At 41.6% G+C, this 26,391-nt stretch overlaps 1 protein-coding gene across 3 annotated transcripts in view; it reads right to left on the reverse strand.

The window, feature by feature from the left end:
• CAB39L (calcium binding protein 39 like) overlaps window positions 1-26,391 on the reverse strand; it is a 59,868-nt gene that overhangs the window by 7,323 nt on the left and 26,154 nt on the right. For all 3 annotated transcript variants that reach the window (XM_015851826.2, XM_015851825.2, XM_015851824.2), the window contains 6 exons: window positions 18,308-18,472; window positions 13,725-13,843; window positions 8,395-8,563; window positions 5,754-5,813; window positions 4,208-4,273; window positions 3,429-3,572 (listed from right to left, as the gene is read on the reverse strand). In XM_015851826.2, coding sequence (XP_015707312.1) covers window positions 3,429-3,572; window positions 4,208-4,273; window positions 5,754-5,813; window positions 8,395-8,563; window positions 13,725-13,843; window positions 18,308-18,472 — 723 coding nt within the window. The remainder of the gene's footprint in view (window positions 1-3,428; window positions 3,573-4,207; window positions 4,274-5,753; window positions 5,814-8,394; window positions 8,564-13,724; window positions 13,844-18,307; window positions 18,473-26,391) is intronic.

Raw genomic sequence — 26,391 nt, forward strand, 5'->3', positions numbered from 1 at the left:
AGCTGAGTTTGGAATGATGCTGCATTTAAACTGGGTATGAAGGGAGTTAAGGGTGTATCTGGGGTCACTGATACGGAGCCTGTACGTAACAACCCTATGCTTGCAGGTGAGGGATGTGCTTGTCAGACCCAACGGTCTTGTCCGTTGGTGAAGGAGGATGACGACTCACCCCTTTGTAGGAAGAACACAAGGGTTGGTGTGAGGTTGGTGGCTGTGGAAACACCTGAGCATGGTCATGAGGGTATTAGGGCAACTCGCAAGGAGGCCAAGCTCAGGTGCCTTTACACTAATGCACGCAGCATGGGTAATAAACAAGAGAAGCTGGAGGCAACTGTGTGTTCGGATAGTTTTGATATAGTTGCAATCACGGAAACGTGGTGGAACGACTCCCACAGCTGAAGTGCTGTGATTGAGGGCTATAGACTTTTCAAAAGAGACAGGCTAGGTAGGAAAGGTGCTGGTGTAACTCTCTATGTTCAAAAAGACTGAATGTGTGGAAATTGATGAGGGTGATAATAGGGTTGAGAGCTTATGGGTCAGAATAAAAGCTAAGGCCAACAAGACTGATGTTATTGTGGGAGTCTGCTACAGGCCACCCACCCAGGATGAAGAGGTGGACAAGATGCTTTATAAACAGTTGGGTGAGGTCTCAAGGTCACTCCCCCTTGTTCTGGTGGGGGACTGTAACTTCCCAGACATCTGCTGGAATTATAATACAGTTGACAAGGAACAGTCCCAGAGGTGCTTAGAGTGTGTGGGAGATGATAACTTCCTGACACAGCTGGTGAGGGAGCCGACAAGGGGGAGCAAAATCCTGGACCTGCTGTTTATTAAAAGAGAAGGTCTGGTGGGGGATGTAAAGGTTGGAGGCCGTCTGGGACAAAGTGATCATGAGATGCTAGATTTCTCAATCCTTGTTGAACCACAGAGGGGAGTCAGCAGAGCTGCTACCTTGGACTTCCGGAGGGTAGACTTCAACATCTTTAGGACTGTGGTTGAGAGGGTCCCTTGGGGGGTAACTCTGGAGAGCGTGGGAGCCCAGGAAGGCTGGGAATACTTTAAGGAAACTGTTCTAAAGGCGCAGGAGCTGACCATCCCCAAGTCACAGAGACAAGCTGACGGGCAAGGAGGCTGGGCTGGCTGAACAGAGACCTTTGGCTGGATCTCAAGAACAAAAGGAAAGTTTATGGTCTCTGGAAGAGCGGGTGAGCTACTTATGAGAATTACAGGTATGTAGTGAAGTTGTGCAGGGAGAAAATTAGGAAAGCCAAAGCGCAGCTAGAACTGAGCTTGGCTGCTAAGGTAAAGGAGAACAATAAACATTTCTATAAACATATCAACAGCAAGAGGAAGGCTAGGGAAAATCTCCATCCCTTGTTGGATGCCAAGGGCAACTTGGTCACCAAGGATCGGGATAAGGCTGAGGTACTTAATGCCTTCTTTGCCTCAGTCTTTAATAGTAAAACTTGTTACTCCCTGGGAACACAGCCCCCTGCGCTGGTAGATGGGGAGGGGGAACAGAACAAGCCCTGCAAGATCCATGATGAGATAGTTTTGGATCTGCTTCGAAAGCTGGATGCTTACAAGTCCATGGGGTGGGATGGATTGCACCCTAGAGTACTGAGGGAGTTGGCGGATATGGTTGCCAAACCACTCTCCATCATTTTTTGGCAGTCTTGGCTGACTGGGGATGTCCCGGTGGATTGGAGGCTCTTGAATGTGACACCCATCTTCAGAAAGGGACAGAAAGATGATCCTGGTAGCTACAGGCCCATAAGTCTCACCTCGGTGCCCAGGAAGGTTATGGAACCATCATGGATAAATTAAAGATCAGCCAGGGGATCAGGCCTAGTCAGCATGGGCTTATGAGCAGTAGATCCTGTCTGACAAACCTGATTTCATTCTATGACGAGGTGACCCACTTGGTGCATGAGGGTAAGCCTGTCAATGTGGTCTACCTGGACTTCAGTAAGGCCTTTGACACTGTCCCCCATAACATTCTCGTGGAGAACCTGGCTGCCCATGGTCTGGACAGACGTATGCTCCGCTGGGTGAAGCACTGGCTGGATTGCCGGACCCAAAGAGATGTGGTCAATGGAGTTGAATCCTGTTGGCAGACAGTCACAAGCGGTATCCCCCAGGGCTCAGTGCTTGGGCTGCTTCTGTTTAACATCTTCATTGATGATCTGGATGAGGGGATTGAGTGCACCCTCAGAATGTTTGCAGATTACACCAAGTTGGGAGGGAGTGTTGATCTGCCTGAGGGGAGAATGGCACTACAGAGGGACCTGGATAGACTGGATCAATGGGCCAAGCTTAACGGCATGAGTTTCAATAGGGCCAAGTGCTGGGTCATGCATTTTGGTCACAACAACCCCAGGCAACCCTACAGGCTTGGGGAGGAGTGTCTGGAAAGCTGCCTGATGGAAAGGGGCCTTGGTGTGCTGATGGACAGTCTGCTGAATATGAGCCAGCAGTGTGCCTAGGCAGTCAAGAGGGCCAATGTCATCCTGGCTTGTATCAGGAATGGTGTGGTGAGCAGGACTAGGGAAGTCATCCTGCCTCTCTACTCGGCATTGGTAAGGCCTCACCTCGAGTAGTGTTCAGTTTTAGGCACCTCAGTACAAAAAGGACATGGAGGTGCTGGAGCAGGTCCAGAGAAGGGCAGCGAGGCTCGTGAAGGGCTTGGAGAATCAGCCCTACGAGGAGAGGCTGAGGAAGCTGGGGCTGTTTAGTCTGAGGAAAAGAAGGTTGAAGGGAGACCTTATTGCCCTCTTCCAGTACCTGAAAGGTGCTTACAGTGAGAGCGGGGCAGGTCTCTTCTCACTGGTGTCAGGTGAAAGGACGAGGGGAAATGGCCTCAAGTTGCTCCAAGGTAAGTTTAGGTTGGACATTAGGAAACACTTCTTTACAGAAAGGGTAGTTAAACACTGGAATAGGCTCCCCAGGGAGGTGGTTGAGTCACCATCCCTGGATTTGTTTAAGAGCTGTTTGGATGTGGTACTCAGAGATTTAGCAGAGTGTTGTTAAGAGTTAGCAGAGGGTTATTAGTTAGGGTACTATGGTTAGGCTGTGGTTGGACTTGATGATCTTTGAGGTCTTTTCCAACCTGAGTAATTCTATGATTCTATGATTAGAACTCACCTGAAGGAAGGCAAAACCTGACCTAGTGGGGGACAACCCTGCCCACAGCAGGGTACTGAAACTACATCTTTAAGGTACTTTCCAACCCAACTCATTCTATGACTCCATGAAAACAGAGGTTGCATGGTACAGGTTTTCAAGGAAGATGTTCTCAGATGCTTTACATGACTGTAAACCCCAATCTTTAGCCTTATTTTTACAGGCTTTCTCTTGGCCACCTTGAAAGACACTTTTATAAGCAGAAAAGAAATTCTACCACCGTTACACAGCTCATGCTGACTTACCTTGAACACATGGAATGCTTCAAACTGAATGTTGGGGCTTTTGTCTCGCAGCAAGTTCATCATCAGCTTTAGATTCTCTGGTTTGCTGATATATTTTGTCATGATGGCGAAGTTGTGTCTGTCTAGAATCAATTCACCCAGCAGCTATTGAGACAATTACAAAATAAAAGAGCATTTTCCATTTAACATGTGATTTCTGAATGGAAATAAAAGCAGCATACTTCAGTGTTTGCTTAAATTAACTAGGCTTGTTAACATGTGGTGAGTTACTTAATGCCCATCTTCAAATTTCATAGTAGGGATTATCATATATGAACTGAATGTTATAGGAGTTGGTATGAGCCAGCTAGACAAGAAGCAAGTATAGTGCAACTGTCTCACAAGGACATCCTTCATTTCAGTGAGATATTACAGGAACACACCTATTGTGTTCCCACCTGCATTCCAGTGCTGCAGCAGCAATAGACAAACATGGACTATGATGTTACTCCCAAGTCCATTTTAACTTACGCGCTGAACTGAAGTACAAACTTGAGGTCAGAGAAAAAAGAGAATGGTGCTTATCCCATAGAAACAGTCCAATGCTTCATCACAGATTCAGGAAATGAAATTCACTATAAGCCCTTGTGCACTGTATGGAGAGCATCCTCAAGCATTTCTTTTTATGGTTGTTGTTGTCAGCAAGGACACGCTTACTTCATTGCCATACATGCATTTTGATCTTTTGCACAACACGAAATACAAATTCAGAAGGAAAGCACTAGGAAATTATACTTTACCTTCAAAGATTGTCTCTTTGTTACATAATTCTCAGAATGAAGGAGTTTTTCATAATCCTCAAAGATCTAGACAAACAAGAAAACACAAATGCATTCACAGTTCATGTCCATCCTTCCTTCTCCCCATTCATTTCTCCCGGTTCTTCCCACAGCACAGGAGCAGCAGAAGTAGCAGCAGTGCCATCCTCTAACACTTCACTGCAATGCCAGGCCTGGCTCTTGCAGCCTTGTTTCTTTGTTTGCTATCACGTAGTGAATTAATGTCCAGCAATACTCATCTGCCAAATACCACAGAAAGTGATACCACAGATGAACTGGATGTAAGAGGAGGTGGTATGAGCCAGCTAGGACAGAATTCAGCCACTGCCTGCACAGCTCTCTTTTATGGGAGTGAATCTGTTGCTAGGACACATGGGCCCAGCACATTACACCTACTCACTTGTATCATGGTCGTGACTTGCTCCATGAATTAATAGGACATCCCAAATTGGCGACAGTGCATCCCAAACTGACACGTGCCATAAGCACTTTCGCAAGGTGCCACCTGCCTTCAGCACCCCAACTCATCAAAGCAGTGTACAGAACAAGGCTCACAAGAAGTAGGGCTTTTTCAGCATTGGGTCAAAGGAATCTTGAGGTCAAGAAGAGTGGCAGTGCTACTGTATGTGCAAGCCATCAACCAAATAAACCAACCTGCTCCTTCTGAGAAAAATCCTAGTGACCAGCATTTGTACCCCCAAATTTAAATGTTCAGCAAAGACAGAATGGAAACTATTCTACTATAGTCCTTCAGTAATGACAGAAAAGATTAGCAGACACCTAATTTTGTTCCAGTTGAGCTGCATTTATGACGCTGCAATAATCAGCCTGATCTTTAGTTAACCTTCTTGGTAACTCTAGAATGAAAGAAATAGTCTTTGGCCCTTTTCCTCTGGCAGTGAAATAAAGAATACCAAGGTAACACAAGAAGATAACCTGTGGTCTCACTCCTTTATCTGTGTCAGACCAATTTTAGTTAACTGCAATAGAATTTTTCTGACCGCCATTTGGTTCAAAACATAGACAAAAATTCAAAGTGAAAAACGGCAACAAATCAAGGGATTAAATTACTTTGGATGGTAAGACGAATAATGACATCTTAGTCCCACCATTACATGCATATTACTTTCAGTCATGCAATAACTTCATCCAGTAACATTTCTCCTCTGTCCCAAAATGACACCAGTATGATCCTATCAATTCTGGAGTATCAAATATGAATATTTTTTTCCCCTGTGCTCTACCTACTGACTAACTTTGCACTACTGTTTACCTATGAGGAGACAGAATGGCCACAAGCTCCCTTGAAATCTTGGCATCTGTCCCCTGTGTGAAATACAGCTTGGATATCTGCATTCTAAATACCACGTTTTGTAAAAGCAATGTTTAGTTTGCAATCCTGTTCAACTATTTTATGTGGAGAATGAAATCTTCCACTAGTAAAAACAGTCCTCCTTCACCTCAGCATGAAGAGCTTTTAGGAAGTTCTCCTATCATTTGTACTCACCGTATCATAATTTTGTTCCATAAAATCTGCTACCAACAACTTGTGCCTTGTTAGCAAGTCCTGGGAAAGAACAGAGAAAGGCTACGTTGGACAGTGTGCTTATTTAACCATCCCTTTATTCTCAAATGTACTTTAACATTCTGAATATTCATCTTCTACAAGCTATTTCCAACATGATTTCCATAAATAAAGATCATTTAAAAACAATACTGCATGAAATTTAGTTGTTCTGTTTCCATTAGGACTGGAAGGAGGATTCAGTCAATGCTAACAGAATCAACATAAAGCTATTCTAAAGCTCTTTATATTCCTTCTTCCTCTCATCCTTTAGACTTATTTTTTGTGGTCACTGTGTACAGTACTTCCAATAAGCTGGGGTGAGGAAAAGGAGAAAAGCAAAACAACTCTTTATGGAGGGATCGGCTTTGGTCCCTTAACCAGCAGTTGTTTCCATTCTGAGCTGAGCACAAGAAATGTGATTCACAGGCTTTGATGCAGGCACTTATGAAGCAAGTACAACATTTTTCAATAGGGGGCACAAATGGAATATAATCCAAAATGAGTCTCTCATAGGAAATCACAAGGCAGCGTGGAGCAGCAGTATTCAGCCAGCACTATTCCGCCCTCCCCATAGCTGACTGTCTCTAAATACAAGCTGTTTTCCTCTGCGTTTTGAGCAGCTCTACTTCCCCTCTGCTGTGCACCTGACTGAATTTCACTCAGAAGTACATCTCAACATCATTACAAACTGCAATACTTTCCTACTGTAAATACCTTTGACTTTACCTCGCATTTAACTAAATCCTCCTCCAGTGCACAGAAAGACTTTCAGCTCCCAGCCAGACAACCCTGGTAGCAACACTACAAACCCAACAAGTGGGAAACAGAACTGAGAGCACTGAGCTCAGCAATACACCCAGTAAGTGATGGTAGCACTAATTAGAAATGAGGTAACTCCGCACTTCATGGTTCAACTGCTTCCACATCACTTCTGGCTGTTCCAGTTACTTGGAGTAATAGTCAAATAGAAGGTGAGATGAGCAGCTGATTTATTTCCAGGTATCTATCAGGTGCTAAAAGGTGATTTATAACAAAATGCAGTTTAATAACTTGCTACAAGCATTTTAAGAGGTGATTTCTGACCTAACAACTGCCCCCATACTTCTCTCTTCCTAATGCACGTGAGGATGCAGAATCCTATTTTTAAATCCTGCTAAAAATATGCTCAGATCACAAGGGACAGAAATAAGTTCCACAGCTGCAGATCCACGAAGGATGACCAATCCCTCCTGCCTTGGGGGAGTCGCAGCAGTCTCTAGTTCCTGTCACAGCTTAACTGACCTGTGTCCACATCCCTCCTGCAGCCTGGGGGGACACAACGTCAGCACAGCTTATTCAACAGCAGTATCTTCCAATCCTGCTCAGCTCATTTCTTACGAACACAACATCATTTCCACTGTGCAAATCTTCAACATGTTCCATCAGTGGCTGAAACTGAGGCCACAGCTCAGTATGTGGTAAACTGCCAAAATGACATTCCTTACAGATACTCCTAAGTTAGGTCTATCTAATCATGTTTCTAATTAGCTTTGAGAGGAAAGAATGAACAACTTGTTTCTATGGCAGCAAAGAACACAATGATAGGGGGAAAAAAGTTACTTCTATATTTAGATGAATCTTTACCTGAAAATAATTTTCTCCAGCTTGTTATTTTTCAGAAATAAACCAATCTTCTGTGTATATTTTGACCATAGGCACCAAATTGTGCTTAAAAACTATATTAAACCTATGCAAGAAAGATGATGATCATATACAAATCCCATAAAATTTGGCATGCCTTTCCCAGCTCCACTTTTAATACAAACACAGACTTCATTTGGAGCATTCAGAAATGCAAACCCTGCCTCCTGCTATTGGTCCATTCCTGCTGCACTGAGAGGACCCACAGATTGTGCCCAGCAGCTTCACACCTGTCAGGAAGCCCCAGTGGGAAATGGCATAGCGTCAAAAGACAGAAGTCTCTACACCACCACGCAAACGAGGGCCACGGTAACACCAAGGCCTTCCTCCAGTACATGCCTCCATGATACTTTTACCTACTTGGCTCTTCTCAGTGCAGTCCTTGCACCAAACCATGTGTCACAAATGTAATCATGCAAACATGTAAAACTAATTACCAGGAGCACAGCATTAGGCTAAACTCGACTCTCAAGCTCACAAAAGTCAGCAACAATTAGAGGGTTTCAAAAGTGAATTTGAAATGTTTCCTTCTATTGGCTGTTTGTGGTCATGATGGGTAGCGGTTTTAATTTGGGCAAGGCTGGGGGAGGAAGAAAGGTTATGCATTCCACAAGAACTGTATGTAATGCATGATTAATTTGAGTTTTAAATGGTTGCATTAAGGGCCTCAGGGCATCAAGATGAAGAACATTAGTGAAACATGCATCTGTGCTGAACTGAAGATCCTCTGCAGACTTAATCACTGTTGTGAATGCTGTTAGAAGCTCACCAAGGACTAATTATACCCCTTACTGAACAATGACAATACATTCAGTTTAAAGGCAACGTGATATTCAACGATCATTACTGATGGAATGCCATTTTTGATATGACACTAAGATACAGGTATCAAATACATTACCTTGAATGTAGCAAAGGCATCAGACGCTATATCAAATGTTGACATTTCCACATACTTGAAAAAGTCTCTGAACTGCTCTGAAAAAAGTATGATTTTGGCCAATGGTTCATGGCGGATGCACTCCCTCAGCATAATACCACAGCGTAAGGCAATGTTTGGGGATTCATAGCTGGAGAAAGAAAGGAAATAAAGAAGATCAAACACAGAAGAACAAAAATAAACAGGCAATTTTATAGCAATAGGGAAACCTGTAGCATAGGATATATATGCGCCAGAGTGGATCCAGCACACGCACAGTCCTTTCCAGTGAGAGTACTGTGTCCAGCTCCAGGAGAGCAGCTCACAGTGCAGTAGCATGCACATAAATAAGGCTCCCAGCACTCGCCATTACAAACCTCCATCTTCACAAGCCAATGCACATTTCAGCGTTAACATGCATTACAACTCCTCTCTGTGAAGAAACTGTAGAGTGCATAAGGTTTCATCAGAATTCCTTTACCCTCTTGGATTTATGAGAAAGCAAAGCCCATTCAGTATAATAATTTCCCTCTCCATATAAAGTCTCGATGTCCTTAAAGCTGAAATTAATCCAAAACAAAACTGGTAGAAACAACTTAGAAGAAGAAGGAAAAAGAAGAATGCAGGCTAACAATTAGGAAGGACTTAAAATGAACTTCTTCCAGAAATACTCAGTCATGTGAAAGTGATGAAGTCCAAGGGACAGAAAGCACACTCTGTTTCAATAAGCTGGTTATACTATATCAGAACCGTGTATTATCACACAGAGCTTATCAGCATCATTTTTCCTTTGCACAATTAATTCCGAGGACTTGGCCAAAAGAGAAAAGAAACCAACAGACAAAATGCTGTCTGTGCTGTGAGTGAGTGGGCCCTCAAATTTACCACCAACATACAGCTTAGAAGAACTGTAGTGTTCTGAGAGCATACCAGAGCTGCATACTTCAACCTGATGTCAACAGTAGTTAGCTTAATGAAAAATGAACTGCTATTCCAAAAGGCAAATGAAACTTCCCACCCTCAAGTAGATCAACGAGACAATTGAGCCCCTGCTCATTTCCTTTTGGGGAGCATTTGCAACCCTGTACTTAAAACTCTTTAGATAACGCACACTGGTCACTGCTTTCTGTTAAGGCACACCTCTCCTCTTACCATTAACAAGAATACTAATTTTCAAGCAGAAAGAGGCGGAGCTGCTCCTAGGAGCGCAGCCAGGAAAATATTCAATACTTGGCTAAGAAATATTATGGTTGGAATAAAAACAAATCACATTGTTTCCAGCACAATAACTTTTTAAAACGCGAGCATCAACAAAGTCATTCTTAGTCAAATGCTCCATTATCTAGAGCTGGGTTGTGGACCTTTGACTGCTCACATAAGTGAGGGAAGTTGGGCTTGGCTCCCGGAATATGCCTGGAAGAAGTTTACAGGCCGCTTGGTCATAACTAGCACGTTATCTGCACCCACATTTCCATGCAAGCCATCAGTTAGGAATGACAGAGATGCTCTTCTAATGAGCTATTATGACTCTGTGCAGTTCTTTTCTGTTCAGTTGAACTTACAACCTGAAGAAATCCCCACGTACTGGCTATAGGGAGCAACCAGAGAAAGAAATAATGGACTTAGGATATTTCAGAGCATTTACTGTGGAGGCTGAAAGAGGCCAGCCTGAAAGCAGAGATGCATCTTGGTGCAAAGGGAATTCTACTAGTGCAGATGATGGTATAAGGGAATGCACAGTGAAGGAGATTACAAACACATCAAGCCTGGAAGACTGGAGGTTTAGGGCAGACAGCTCTATTCTTTTTTCCTTACTAAATACCATAGTTTGAGCTTATCCTTAGAAAAACTCAAAGGGAATTCTGTGGTTGGACTTGATGATCTTTGAGGTCTTTCCCAACCTGACTAATTCTATGATTCTATGAAGAGATCAGCACAAGTCAGAGCAGTGACTGAGTACTTCAGAGATGGCATATGGCATGATAGATAATCACAAATGGTCTTATACATATATATACTACGAACTTCAAGTCTGTCGTATTCACTGTACTAATAAAGGGAAAATATTTTAACTTATAAAGGACCAAGTTATTTTTGAGCTAGTGCAATACTCTGACACCAAAGAAAGACTTGGGTCAAATCATCCTAAATGTATCAGATACTCTATGTACCAAACACTGCATTCATCTAGAGTCCTACTGATACACAAAGCCTGCTCGCACAGAAGATGCTATTAAGAGTAAGTTCCCATACAGCGATGTCAATTAACCTACCCCTCTCAAAAAATAGTAGTGAACTATGCATTACATGTTTTTCTGAAGCTGCGGGAGTAGCCAAGAAATAAAGCAAAGCCTAAAAAAAAAGGTAGGAACAATTACCTCGAAGTGGTAGTGCCACTGGAGTATTAGGCAGGAAGTACTGGGAGGGAGCCCTGATTCAGGATCCTTCCCACTCAACAGAGCTCACATTATGCAGTGAAAAAGCAACCTTTTGTTGATACTCTTGTGAACTGACTGTCAGGGGGCAGAGGAAATTTTGCATCCAATACAAGTAAAACAATGACAAGCCTTCACAACAGTTCCAGGCTGTTTCTTCTACCACCATGTTGGAATATATATTTTTTCCTTTCCAAATAATGCCATGTAACAAACATTAAATGGTACAAGGAAGCCAAATCCACTTTCCTTTCTTTTAAGCAGATTTAATGTATTCCACTTAGCATTAAATAAACATGAAAACATGCCCTCAAGTAACACTGTCAAATGGCAATGCCTCCCATTAAGTATGTGTTTCCCAGTCTCACCATCACAAGACACACACTAGGAGCCTTGCCCTTGTTTTAGGCATGTATTTGAAGTGCCATTTTCAGGCAGCCCTGGCAGTAGACCTGTGTATGTTATGTCAAGATGTCAAGAAGAAGGAGCCAGAGACCCGAACTAACATAACACACTGCTGTGCACATCTCTGAAAAGCACATAAATGCACCCACTGTTTCAGGTCACCTCCAGTGGAGTGTCTGTCAGCAGCACATATGCATAACAAATTCTTTTTACTATCATTTTAATATTCTTGGTTGCTACAGATGCCAAAGAATATCTGGGACACAATCCAAAAATATTTCCTAGCTTGAAATAAAGCTGAGACATATGGTAGAGATGCACACATAACATGCAAGAAGAAAATAAGTGAAAAAGAGAGGAGGAATTAAAAAAGACAAAGAGGGAAGAAAATGGTTGCAACTATATATGAAATTGAAAACAGTTGTACAACACAACGACTGAGAGAATGATCATAGAGTCACCAAATCACAGAATGGCTTGGGTTGGAAGGAACCTCAAGGATCATGAAGCTCCAACCACCCTGCCACAGGCAGGGCCACCAACCTCCATATCTAATACTAGACCAGGCTGCCCAGGGCCCCATCCAACCTGGCCTTGAACACCTCCAGGGATGGGGCATCCACAACCTCTCAGGGCAGCCTGTGCCAGTGCCTCACCACTCTCTCTGTAAAGAACCTGATATCCAACCTAAATCTTCCCTCCCTTCAACTTAAAACCATTTCCCCTTGTCCTGCCATTGTCTACCCTTGTAAAGAATTGACCCCCCTCCTGTTTATAGGCTCCCTTTAGGTACTGGAAGGATCGTCACTCTCTCAAAATAAACAGTTTGAGGTTTATATAAATGTTGCATTTTAATGAGCAAATGAAACCAAACTCCATGAATTACTCCTTTTCAAAGATGCTGGTGCTCAGTAACACAAAACAAGTCGGAGTTTCAAAATTGAAGTGAAATGATGAATCACAATACTTGTATGAGCAAGACCTAGTTCAGAAGTGTGACCTGTCTTCCTTCCCCCTCCCCTGCTGGTGGGAAAAGCAGCAGGTCAGACTGAGAAAAGCAGATCAGCCCAGGACCTCTTGCTATCTCATCAAGTAAGACTTTTGACACCACCTTCAACGACAGGTTCAGCCTCCCTTAAATCCCTGGTAGAAATTAGTTCACTTGATTACTTGTATTTTCCTGCTCAGCTGCATTGGGCTGTTGCCAGTTTTGAAGCAAATAGCCAGTTTAGAGGGCTCATGCTGCAGACATGCCTGTTTCCCCTGATTCCAGGAGAGGCCAGGCTCACTCATTCAGGTCTGCCCTTGGCAGAGGGGGAGGCCAGCTGGAAGGGATTTTACCCTTGGGGCTGCATTCTCATTATGCTCAAACCTTAGATACGGCTCAAGTATTTTCTTCATACTGATTGTGGAGCAAACAGTAAAAATGCCAATCTTAAGCATCAAGAGCAAGGAAGATATTTTTGAAGAAAATCATTCTTCTAAGTAACATTTGCTTAAAAGGCCTGTAACACAGTTTTTGTATGGCTATTACCAGTGCACCAAGATAACTGCTATGAGAGCCTACATTGTTTCATAATGATCAGCTACTAAGTGCACTTATTCCTGTATCAGTTATTCAGTCCACATCACACACATTCTCCTTTCCTCAGAGGAAAATAAACACAAATCTAAAGCCAAAAGAAAACCACAGAAAACAGTAGACTGTAAGGGTTGGAAAAGCAAAGATTCTTGCTAAATGGGAGGCACTGCTGGTCACACAAAGGGGACAAAAACCTCAAGAGTTTTACGCCAACATTTGTGCATTCCTGAGCACAACTATAGCTGATGTCTTCACCGTGCTGCAGCCTACACCCTCCTCCTTGGCTGACTTACCTTGGGAACCACCACCTTATTACAGCTCAGCACTTAAAACCACAGAGGTTACAAGGAAAAGATTTAATGCTGAAAGACATGAAATTAATTACTGGATTAATTTAAAGTTGACATTCGCATGTGGCTGCAAGCATGAGAAGCCTGCCCCACAGACACAACTATTTTTCTTATGCATTTTTACTACTTTGTGTTCTGCCCCATGGTGGTCCAGCATTTGACTCCACTTACTCACAGACACCAGTAAAATTCCCTCCTGCAGTGTAAGACAGTCTAAATGAAATTCAGCAGTTGTCAACAATGCTAATTTAGGGCAAGAACTGAAGTACATGTCACATGGTGAGCAATCAAAAACAAGCAGCACATAAGTATTCCAACATGAAGTTTTAATGGCCAGATGAAATAATCCAGTCACTAAAAAGTAGACATTTATGCAGAAAGTAAGTAAATATGAAAGAAATAAAACAAGAAGTCTAGAACAAAATCTGAAAATCCTTGTTAGAAAATAAATAAGAAAGTGAGAAAGCAGATCAGCTGCAATGCCAGGATGTTCCAGGCAATGCTCTCTAACAGAAATTAAAGACAAATTAAAGCACCCACCCTTTCAGAAGCATGAATAGGATATGTGGATGGGCACTAATGTATTCCACAGTAGGGCTGCGTGTGCCAATTTGTCTTCTTAGGATGTTGTTAAATATCTGGGAAACATCCTTTTTACCCTGTTAAAGAAGAAAAACAATTCTTCAACTGTAGAAACATGAGCAAATGGCCATTCACTATAATCTCTATTTAAAGTGGAAATTAAAACAAAAACAGGCTTGTCGCCTTCTGGGGCTCTCCCCAGTTGCGACACATCACACTTGTTCTTTCTTCAGTGACACAAGATTTCCTCCCTTGAGTGGCTCTGAAGATCACCACCCCCCCCCACACACACACTTCTACCTTTCTTTTCTCTAAATGAAGATGTGTACCCTCCTTATTCCATTAAGCAACTCCTTGGCTTTCTTATATAGCAACACTAAATACTAAAAAAGCAAACAACTCCCTGAGCCAAATGTGCTTTTGCTGTGCGCACCATTGCTCCCCAGCCTCCAAATGTAAGTCAAACTAGTACACTAAGTACAACCAACAAAACACAGTCTAGATTTATAAGGCTAAAGCTTCTCACTATTTGAATATCATCTTCACAACCACGAACATGGTTCTGAAAAACAGGATTCAATTTAAAACTATACTTACTCCACCACAAGGAATGAAATAACTGTACTGATAAAAAGGCTGCGTTATACACATCTCGGCTTCAGACACAACTAATATGGGAAGGATCCATAATTTTGTCCTAACTTTCTCCTGTATCTAGGCCTACACACAACTGTACTGCCATCTTTGGTCTCTGAATATTTCTTGCACATAACTTTTCAGAAGACCCTTCCAAATTATGTTCTATTCACCTACAGGGTTTGCCAATACATTGTAAGTTCTCTTCGTCCCCCACTGCCTTCTCCCGTGGCCACAAGAGACAAATTGATGGGAGAAACTAATAGAAGGGAGAGACTGATGCATTAATTATCAGTAACCAAGGCACTGAGTAAACAGTGGGTCACGATGCACGAGGCAAGCCCAAGCAAAAGGTTACTTATAATCTGTACATGCTCATTGATCTGTCTGGAGAGGACAAACATTCCTTGGCGAATAAATTATTGAACGTTTTAAGCCAAGGCGAAGGCAGTTTCACACAGAGGGAAATCCCCTGGTTTCACCTCTACAAATAAATCACTGCTGAGTAATATAAAATATTCTCTCCTACTAGTTCCAACCCAGCTGGCTTGGAGACTCTGGGACTCAGGGAATTAAACAAAAGGATCAAATCAGACCAGGCCAGTCCATCTGCCTTTGTCTGTAGCACTTTCAACCCTTGGACACTCTTTCTTTTAAGCTAACTCTTTATAAAGATGCCACATTCTCCCCTCTCTTTACAACACCCACAACGTACGTCTGGAATCCTGTGATCCCCAGTGGCTTTAGCAGTTAATCCAAAATGAAAACAATTCAGAAAGAGAAGAGCTGTTGAAAGAGGAGAGAGAAAAATGGCCAAAAAATAAGTGATTCTCTCTGCTACACCAAATTTTATATTAGTTACTTAATATTAGGTGTATTATTGCATTACATCCAATAGCAGCATATCCTCCAGAGACCAGTGATCGTGAGAGAAGTTGGGCTCTCTGAATTCTTGTCAGTAAAATGGAGGCAGATAAGAGGAAACCAAGGCAGACTTCTCTCATGAGCAGACAACCATAAAAATTGTAAGAATACTTCTGCAGTGCTTTTCACTTGGATCCACAATCTGAGTTTGCCTTATAATGAAATACATATGACAACTGGAACACACGATAAGGCAGCAGGGAGAGAAGGCCAGACCAAGAACAACAAAACCCTCAAAAGATGCCATCAGATAAGTAACAAACTGCATAAATATACATATATATATGTGTGTATATATATAAAAATGCACACACACACTGTAATTCAGCTCCTATCTCAAAATAAAGTAAGGGTAAACTTCCAATGCCACCAGTCTCCTTTATGGATTTCACAGCTTGTGAACCTTTAGGCTTACATACACTTAGTAACACTGTTTTAAAGCACTGACTCTTCTGGAATGCCTCAGTTCTTCAAAGTTCAACAACAAAGTTCATGTTCCAAATTTTCAGAGATAGAGTCTGATTTTGATTCCAGGTTCTTACTCAAGCCCGACTTCAGTGATTCATATCAGTATTATTAGCAATACTGCATATTGTTTCCTGAGTGACAGAAGTAATAAACCTCTGTTTTCAATAGATGTGTGACAGACATGCAAGGACATGACAACATCCCCTAAACACGTGTAGGCATCCCATACTTAACTGCACTTACTGGCAGATGAAACACAAATGAAATCAGACATCAGCAAAAGGCAGAGCACAGACTAAACGGGAGTATTAACCCTGGTCTCCCTCCTTTGAATAACCACTGAAGTTCATGAAGTCTTCAGAGATTTCAAAGAAAGTACAAGTACACCAAAATTAAGCTTGAACTGACCAGTAGGTTCAATAATTTTGGAGACAGTGTGGGGTAGCGAGGAGGAAAAAGGGAATCAAGACAAAATGAAGTAATTTACATAAAGATTATCTCCTTCAGAAATCAGTTTTTTCAAGTAATTTGTTACTTTGATTTCTACTATAAAATATAGATCAGAAAACTAATTTGCATGTTCATAAGTGATGAAATTTACTGCTTAACAAAGAAACCTAAATGACAACTGCAGACAGAAAGACAAGAAAACGAAAGCAGAAAAGTTAATAAACTAAAGAAGTTTATGCCCAGGGCCACATCCAACCCAGCCTTGAGTGCCTCCAGGGATAGGGCACCCACAGCTTCTCTGGGCAGCTGTGCCAGGGCCTCACTGCCTTCTGAGTAAAGAATTTCTGCCTAACACTGAACCTAAATCCCACCTCTTTTAGTTTAACGCCATTCCTCCTCATCACTTTGTCTATGCAAAAAGTCAGTCTCCCTCCTGCTTTTAAGCTCCCTTTTAAGTACTAGAAGGAAACATGGCGACAGAATATTTTTGTCCCAACAAAAACAATACAGACTGTCAAGAAACTGAAAAAATCCAGCAGTTTCCCTTTGGTGGTGTACTTGCTAACAGTATCTTCTCCTCCCTCTCTTTTATTTTCTTTAAAAAAGCATATAAATACAAAACATGTGTGATTTTAGGATAATGGTTTTATGTGATTGGGTTTTTTTTTCTGTACTTAAGATTTAATAGTTACCAGGGGGGTGATGACAGCTGAAAAGATCTAAGGAAATTCTAGTGCTAAAGTCTCCTGAACTCAAGATGTGAAGAGTGAGAGAACTCCAGTAACAAGAACATTTTCAAAAACTAATAGAAAACCTATCAGTCCCTTGAGTACTGGCTTTACTGGGGTCAGGAGGAAGTGGGGACAAAAGCAAACAGAAATCCCACCATCCCTCCTTTTCATTCATTTTCAACATGGAAATTGAAGTAAAGAAATAACACATGGCTTCAATAGTGGGATAGATCTTCCACAAGAAAGGAAGTCCCACAAAAGGTGACCCTGAGAGCATCAGGCAGTTTCTCCAGGGAGCTGATATTTAAATTCAGCAGCCACCCTGCCCTACACATTAGGTACTGGCTTCAGATCTCAACAGAAGAGGTTTGATTCCTAGGAAACAAGGCTATCAATCCTGGGGAGTACTTAGACAATGTTAATGATTCTTTAGTGCCAGAGAACAACAGAAGCTACAAGACTAATAACAGAAGCCCCTGGAGAACAGCACCCCAGCTGGCTTTAGACCACAGGAATACTGTAATGACTCGTCAGTTATGAAGCTTCTTCCCAATCCCCACCAGCTAAAGCCCAATTTAAAAGGTCTTATATTTATTCTGAATTGCAGTCATCTTTTTACCAAAACTTGTTTTCTCCTTTATTATATGGAAGTGCAGTTAATTTGGTTCTACTAAGTTCTTGACTTCAGTAACACAACTAGCAATGAGTTCAATGGGTTATACAATCACATAACATTTATATTAACTTTCTTTTTTTCTGCTGGAAAGATAACTATATTCACTTCTTCTTTAATCCAAAAAATAAAGTGGGAGCAATCCCATTTACTTTGCCATCTGTTGCCAGTTTTTAACACCTTCTTCAACACCTTTACTTGCAACTAAACCATCCTAATTTTTTCAGGTTTTTTTCATTAGAGATTGTCCCATGCTTATAATTATTTTCATTCTTCTTCACTGAATCCCTTCTAAATCCAGTACACACTTCAGAGGAAGTGGTGGTTCTTGCAGAGTCCCAAAGAGGTTAAACACTGTGGCTTGCAAGGTCATAAACAGTATTGTCAGCATTATTTCCTATCTTGTTTGGATGCACATTACAACATTTCTTGTGTTTAAGAAAACAAAGAAGTTAAATCAGATGCACTACACTTACCTACAAGCACATCTGCTAGTACAATGACTAATCTACAACAGTTACCTTCTTCAGAACACGAAGAATGGTGCAAACATGAGTCAAGTGGAATAACACTTACATTTAGACTTTGAACATATGCAGTTGTTATGACAGACGATGTTGAGATCAGGGAGATAAAAAGGTCTATGCACAGTGACCTACCTCAAAATCTATGAGCTGCAGGTTGGCAATAAGTGTCACCAGAAGGCCACTGTTGTACAATTCTTGTGCCAGCTGAGCCACTACTTCTGTCGGTGGCTCCTTGTCTGTGGTCCCACACAGAATTTCCTTCATTGCTTGCAGAGATTTTGACACTTCCTCTGATGCCTGTTGACCAACAAGTAAGGTTAAAATGAGATGTGAGTTATAATATCCATGGTTCAAAGGCAAACACACATTTTTCACAGTGAGGCAGCTCTGCCCTCATGCCCTCCACCTTTCCATCCTGGATACATGAAGACTCCTTGCAGTAGAGGCCTTATCTGTGTGTGTGTGTTTGCTTTAAATCTCACCTACTCTAGCCATTGGGCTGTGCAGGCAGCAGCTCTTTCTGGGTCAGGGTATATTTAATACACTCACAACCAGCAGATAGTGCACATATAAGGCTGGCTGGATTTTCTTGGCCAGGCATGAGAAGCAAGTAAAGGAAAGGTCTGAAAGCAGAGACAGTGAAGGTTTCTGAAACTAGGTCAGTATTTTACATCTATGTTGCAAAACACTTATTTGAAATGAGTTTAGTTAGCATAACAGGAAAAAAAAAAATACATAAAGATGTACACACAAAAAAACACACACAGTCATTTATAAAAGCCATTATGTTATATGGACATTAATGGCTGTTTGAATCTAGATAGATAACTTCAATATGTCTCTCATGAAAAACGAAAGGGAAAATGTCATGCTTCCAAATGTCACCACATCAATCTGCATAACATAACCCCACAGTGCTCAGGAGAGACATCTCTCCAGTGCTGTTGATCTCCCAACACTTCAATACTGATTTTATTCACATTAGTACAAACCAAGAAAAAGCCACCATCACATCACATCAACTTGGATCACTCAAGTATCCATTTTGCACAGCATAAAGGTATGTTCTACCCCAGTCCATTTGCAGCTATTCACAGTTTTCTACTAGTTTAGACAGGCCAGAATGAGTGGCATATAAATTAGTATGACTGTGATAACTTTAACCACAGCAGAAGTCTTCTCATTCCTTATTGCAGCACAGTAAAAGAGCCTATTTTTATCTCTAATGTTAGTGGTATCTCACTAGAGATATCCCAGAGAGTACAGATGGGATTAACAACAGGGGTGCTATCTTGCAAACTAAAGCTCTAAATCTTTATGAGAGCTGTGCAAATATTTTCATATCAAAGGAAAACTCACATGTTTTTGGCTTTTCACCAGCTCTGCTTGGTAGGGTGTGAATATCTCTGGCATTCTAGGGTTAGAATAATTAATACTTTTCATTTAAAGTATATGTCCTTCCTAATCTATAGAAAACTGCTTGCAAGACTCAGCTTTACATTTATTCTCAAAAAAAGAGGGCAAAAAGTAAAGTGTTGAAGGAGAAAGCAAAGACAGAACAATGTAGTGGTGATGTGCACGATTGCTCCCATAGCTGTATTTCTCTAATGTATCAGCTTTCCCACCCACTCTCTTTGCATACATACATACATAGAATTTACATTTTGTGTTTGACTTCCTCCCTCTATATCCTCCAGATATTCAGTGGTTTGACATTAAGCCCGCTAACAAAAGTTATTCCTGGTCAAATGTAAGGGCCACTCTTGTACTTCCAACCCTCACAATCTGTAGGAAAAACATAACTATGAACAGATTTGTAAATTAACAGCCACTCCTGGTCTCACCTTTGACATTTCTACTTAATCTTACGGCGTTTTCAGAATAATGATCTGTGTCTGTGATGGAAACTTGCGTGAGACTCAGCAGAAAAAGTCATTCTGAGATCCAAAGACCCAAGATTTGTCCAAAACAAACAACAAAGCCAAACATATTCACACAATACATGGAAAATAAAAGATAAGAGAAACATAGCTACAGAACTTTTCCTATGAAGCCAGACTGACTCAAAATATAAGTCATTGGATTAGTCTACTAACCTTACTAGACTACCTTATCATAGAAACATAGAACTAGTCAGGTTGGAAAAGACCTCAAAGATCATCAAGTCCAACCGCAGCCTAACCATAGTACCCTAACTAAACACTAAAGAAGTGTTTCCTAATGTCCAACCTAAACTTACCCTGCCACAATTTGAGGCCATTTCCCCTCGTCCTTCCACCTGTCACCAGTGAGAAGAGACCTGCCCCGCTTTCACTGTAAGAACCTTTCAGATACTGGAAGAGAGCAATAAGGTCTCCCTTCAGCCTTCTTTTCCTCAGACTAAACAGCCCCAGCTCCCTCAGCCTCTCCTTGTAGGGTTGATTCTCCAAGCCCTTCACGAGCCTTGTTGCCCTTCTCTGGACCTGCTCCAGTACCTCCATGTCCTTTTTGTACTGAGGTGCCTAAAACTGAACACAGTACTTGAGGTGAGGCCTTAATAAAGCCAAGTACAGGGGCTGGATGACTTCCCCAGTCCTGCTCACCACACCATTCCTGATACAAGCCAGGATGTCACTGGCCTTCTTGGCCACCTGCTCTAAATGACAATGTCTTTATTTTATTGAGCCTTTTGTATTGATCTCTACAGGAGGGCCAAAGCACATACCGATGTTCTTAGGATAGTAATTTAACAGGCTTAAAACAGCTGGGAATGGTGCCTGAACAGTTACATCTTTTTCTCCGTATTCCAGAGTTATACAATACAGTGCAATAAGGAGTGTCTTGTTTTTTTCACTAAGGGAAATCCTAAAGGTCTTAAAATTTTTCTGTTCTTGTAAAATCTTCCAAACATGGAAGGTTACAGCAAAGGTTTTATCTGTTGTTCACGCAGAATGCTGCACTTTACTTCCATAACTACATTATTTTGGATTTTCCATATTCACAGTAAGCGGCCTTACTTGCAACGCTGCTTGTGCATGATATAGCAAAACAAAGCAAATGTTCTGCTTCAGAAATAAACAGTCCACAAAGGCAGTTTCTGAAAAATCCCATTGCAGATCATGGTGGTATTTTAGCTAGAGTCAGTAACTTCGACAACCTGAATTTCCAGACGTCCAATAGGCTTAATAAAAATTATCCCATGAGCTTCTTCCACCTTTCCAAACCCAGATACTAAATGTACATAAGAAAAATACAGGATGCCTGTCATTTGACATACACACAGTGAACAGGAAATTCCCAGTTGTCCACAAGAATATAGCAAATAGGATCTCATAGCTTCTATTTGCCTACCTAGCGTATTTCCAGGGCAAAAACTGCCTCCCTAACCTGCTGCAGTCTTAAACAGCAGCACACAGGAATACGAAAAGACACCTGCCAATGTGATAGAAGATACTACCACGTGCCATTCAGTAAGCTTTCAGTATTCCATGACATAAATCAGAATAAAAAGCGTAAGGCCCGTAGGTTTCATTCTGTCTCCTTTACCTTACAGCTATGTTAAAAAATATTCTCAGTGTGTGAATCAAAATACTTTTTCCTTAACAGTGCCAACACAACTCCCTCTTAATGCAACTCCTAAGAAGAACCATTAGTAGAATTTGAATTCGGCACCTTAAGGAACATCCCAACTTGGTGCAATCTCATGCCAAAAAGATATACAGGAACAAACTGCAGACTTAAGCAGAATGTTTTGTATTGGAAAGCAGAACTCTTAACATTTAGCCAAATACTATGGCCCATTACCCAAGGAGGTTGGCAAGGACAATCTAGCAAAGCAGGCACAATAATTAAACTTCTAAAAGGCAGTATGATTACCTGGAAGAGATAGAGCTGCCCCACCTGGACATAAATTCCTTTCCCACTATTAATCCTGCACTCAAGACAGAAACGAAGATTGTAAGATGCTTAAAAATAGGAAAGCAACCAGGAGTGACAAGTTTCAAAGACTTGGCACCAGCACCTGATAATATCTGGAGTTTCTCCCACCTCTAGAGCAATAATAGGCCTCAGCAGAACTGGGAGGCTGAAACAGGAAACCTTCCACAAAATCCCTGGGCATGTGAGTTTTGTGCAGAGTTAGAAGAAAGGGGTGCCAAACCTTTCTTATTTTATTCACTTGGTTTCAGTGTACAGCAATGAAATCAAATTATTTCAAAAAATGAAATAATTTTGCAACTGACTTTGGCAGCTGCAGAATTGAGTTCACAAGTACTGGCATTTGCAATAGTCACACAAGCATTCTTCCATGAAAATGCACATCCTGTCCTCTGCATGTACCTCATCTTACATAGAGGACCCCCAGTTGCTCTATCAGGGTGGGAGCAAGATGGACAGGGTCTGATAAAGGCTTCGTTGGTGCTAAGCAAGAAAGCAAGATTTACTGTTAAAAAAACATTATGGAAATCCTAAAGACTTTTAATTGTAGCTTTATTAAAATGCTGTTCTCTCGACCCTTCTGAACAGTACCAAATGTGTTACAGCAGATGGAGATGAAACAGAGGTCAAATTACAGTGACATACCTGAGCAAGCAGCTTTGTTGGATATATGTAAGAGAAAGGGGAAGAAGTTAGATGATTTGAGTTATTTTACATCTAGCTTAAGTACATTTTGAACACCAGTTGAAGATGCTGCAGCCCATGGTTCTGTCAGCAAAACACTCCACATGAAGCCTGGATCGGCTTTACCATGGTTTCAGGTTCTGTGACAAACCCAAGGTTTGGACCAGGCTCTGCCAAAACCTGCAAATCTTTCAGCCCATCCAGGCCAAGTGCAGAAACAGCTTAGGCCAAGTTCCACCCAACCCAACCTCCGTTTGGTATCCTCAATTAAAAGCATGGGGAACTCTGAAAGCTTTTCTTGCATCGTGGGTTCAGAAATGTTACCAAACCTGTAGGCTCCACAGATGGCACTGAGTCATGGGTGCCACACCCCAGCATGTTTGGTTGGCAGTAGGAGGGTGATGCCTCAGGGAGACATTGTGTGCATCCTGAACTGCTTTGTGCTTACCAGACCCGATGGCTTCAAGGAGACAGGATGTCACCTCCTTTCTTTGTGAGATGGGTCAGGCATCCGTTCCACTAACGTTATGTTACAATATCCATCCACAAAATACACAATGGTATCACAGGTTATAAACGAACCAGCATGACAAGCACATCACATTCTATCTTTCCCCAGGTTCAACAAATCTCCTGCCCACTGTATTGCTCTTGGGGTTTCTCCTCCATTCTCCCCATTTATGCATATCCTCTGAGAAGCACAAAAGTCTGCACCAGAAAGCAGGAAGAAGTGCTTCTGAAGGCTTCCTTTCCTACACTGCTAAAAATTTTGTTTTCTACTTAATTCCTGAGTTAGTATTACTCATTACACACTAGAATATTTTGGCTCTACAAGACTAACTTTTATAGAATTCTGTAATAAAACATAATTAATTGTTCCTCACTACAGAGCACAAATATGATCTCAGCAACAGCACGTGTCACAAAAACCTTCTTATTTATTGTGGATGTTGGAAAGGAGGATGCTTGATAAGGAAGGCTTCAGTTCACTTTCCAGCTGTCTTATTCTACTTAATCCTTTAATTCTTACATCTTTTTTTTCCAGTGCTGCAGTGTCTTCTTCTAAGGCATTATTTTATAAAAATGAGACAGAAAAAGGTGTTAGAGCACTTCAGAAGAAGAGGAAACACGTGTGGCAGCACTTCTCAAGCTGTGCTCTTTCAGCCTTCAGAACATAGTTTAGAAAACAGTAAGGCTCTAAAGCAAATGAAAATAAAATACCCATAAAATAAAAAGGAATTAGCATTCAATCTTAGTCTATTTTTCAGTTGGAAACATTTAAAAAGCATTATGGCAGCACTGCATGCATCAATGGTTCTATATATACATACATAAATATGTAGAAGAACTGGGTCAAATTCAATCCTTATCTAAGAAGACAGATGCTAGGGTTTCAGTCAAACCCTATTCTATGACTAACAAAAAGTACTAAAAAAGAGTGAAAACTTCTGTATATTATGCATACGTGGAATTGTGTCTCAGAGAAGACGTATACTTCCAAGTGACTTTCCTTTATCCTATGTATCAAGCTGTATCTTCCCTCTTCCTGCCATTACTCAAATTAGTCTTCATTGATCTGTTACTAAAGTCCCACTACCTGAGTACTGCTTATCTTAAGAGGAACTATCAGTTTTTTCATGATCTAAAACTAGTCCCTGTGAAGCCCAGATGGCTTCTGCTAAAGGTTACATGAGGCTGCATCCAAACTGCCAACCTTGCACTGCCCCAGCTGCCCATTTTCATCTTGTACCAAAGATTCTCAGCTCAGGAAAGGAAATGAGGAGGATCTCCCTCAGGTCTGCAGTTATTCAGGCTTTGCCACTCTTCTCTGCCAATTCTGTGTGTATTAGCAGCTTATAGCTGTCTCGGCCCACATGCCACATTTGCTGTACTACAATGACAGCTAAACTGTCATGAGACAAACCTTGTTTAAGCATCTGTTGCAAGTTCTAGTTGGAAGGGATTTCACAAGTACACAAAATCAGAGACACTGTCAGGGGTGCTCCTACAAGTCCTGGGAACCCCAATTTACAGCAAGGTACAACAGCTGTGCAGTTCACATGACAGTTCACATGGAAACAGAAATCTGCTGAAAGACATGGAAGAGTCCCGACCCACAAACATCCACACTCACTGGCCCACAGGGTCCAAAACTCTTGGGCAGCAAGGGGAAATCAACAATCTGTATATTTAAGCCTGTGTATTTAATAAGAGACACAATGGTGACTGCTTGAGCAAGAATTATTCTCCATACCCATTTTAAATTTATCATTGTCACAGGTACTGAAGATATTTCCATATGATTTACCTTTCAGAAGTCAGGACCATTAACCAGGCTTCTTTCTTTAGCAGGCAGGATGGACAGGACCCTGGGCAACCTGACCTAGCACCAGACCTGGAAGTTGCTGGCCCTGCATGTGGCATGGGGGTTAGAACTTAAAGATCCTTGGGGCCCCTTCCAGCACAAGCCATTCTATGATTCTATCTCAGCAGCTCAATGCAACACTTCAGATGAATGGTAGCACTACTTCTCTTTCCCTCCAAAGCGAGAAAGGCCCTTTGTGTCTCCTCTGCATCTGAGTGCAATAACCTGACTCAACAAGCCATGTAAGCATATGTGTAAATGCTGTCCAATACAGTACTGCTTTCTTGACTTTCTGCCTTTATGCTGAAGAGATTGCTTTGTCCGCTTTCTGCCTCCTCCTCCAGTAACTCTCATTAACCCTGTTTACAACAGCAACAGCCTCCATATAGAAATGATAAACCATGTCAGAGAGTACTGAAATGCAGCCTCCTTCCCCGCTAGCCTAGAGAAAAACGATGTATGCACAGCATGGAGGGGAGATGTGGACAGCTCCCCATCCTGGCCATGTGCAGCCACACCTAAAAGCACAACCAGGTGGTGAGTATGCAGGCTGAAAACAGCATGGACTTGTGAATTAGGATAGCCCACATTAATATAACTCACAGAATTCACAGTTGAGGACAGCCTGCCAGATTAGGGTTTTAAGAGTTTTTAAATGGCCTATCTGTATTCCATTCAAATCAAATGTAAAATAAGCCACCGCTGTTAGAAAATTCACAAGCTGTTTCCATCCTAATCAGCTGGGGAAAATCTCCCATATTTTTTCTTTGTGAGGAAAACACACACCAGCTGTTACGACTTCAATGAACAATTTACATCAAGTTCTCCATTTTCTAAGAAGTCTGAATTTCTGCTACTTTGTCAGTGACATCCAAATAAACAAAACAGTTCAAAGCCAAAAATCCTCAAAACCACAACTTGGAGGATTCATACTAGAAGGAAACAAACAAACAACAACAAACAAGTCTAGGGATTCTGCTTTGAATGACTGCTTTAATCAGATTCTGATGAAGTCAGCTGGGGAGCAGACGCTGCTGACTGACTTAAGTTTTAGTTCAGAGTCAAATTCTCCTGGTGCTTTACAATTAACTGAAGGTATTTCAGCTTGAGACATGAATTACCAGAGGCCTCAGTGAAACTCACGTGACTGATGTTACATAATTAGCATACTGAGCAACTTGCTTTGAACCAAAAAGTTTCCAGAGAATTTCCCTTGGATGCAGCTGCAACTGTGCTTACCTTTTGGTTTCAG

Source organism: Coturnix japonica, chromosome 1 (genome assembly GCF_001577835.2).
Source record: "Coturnix japonica isolate 7356 chromosome 1, Coturnix japonica 2.1, whole genome shotgun sequence".
NCBI lineage: Eukaryota > Metazoa > Chordata > Aves > Galliformes > Phasianidae > Coturnix > Coturnix japonica.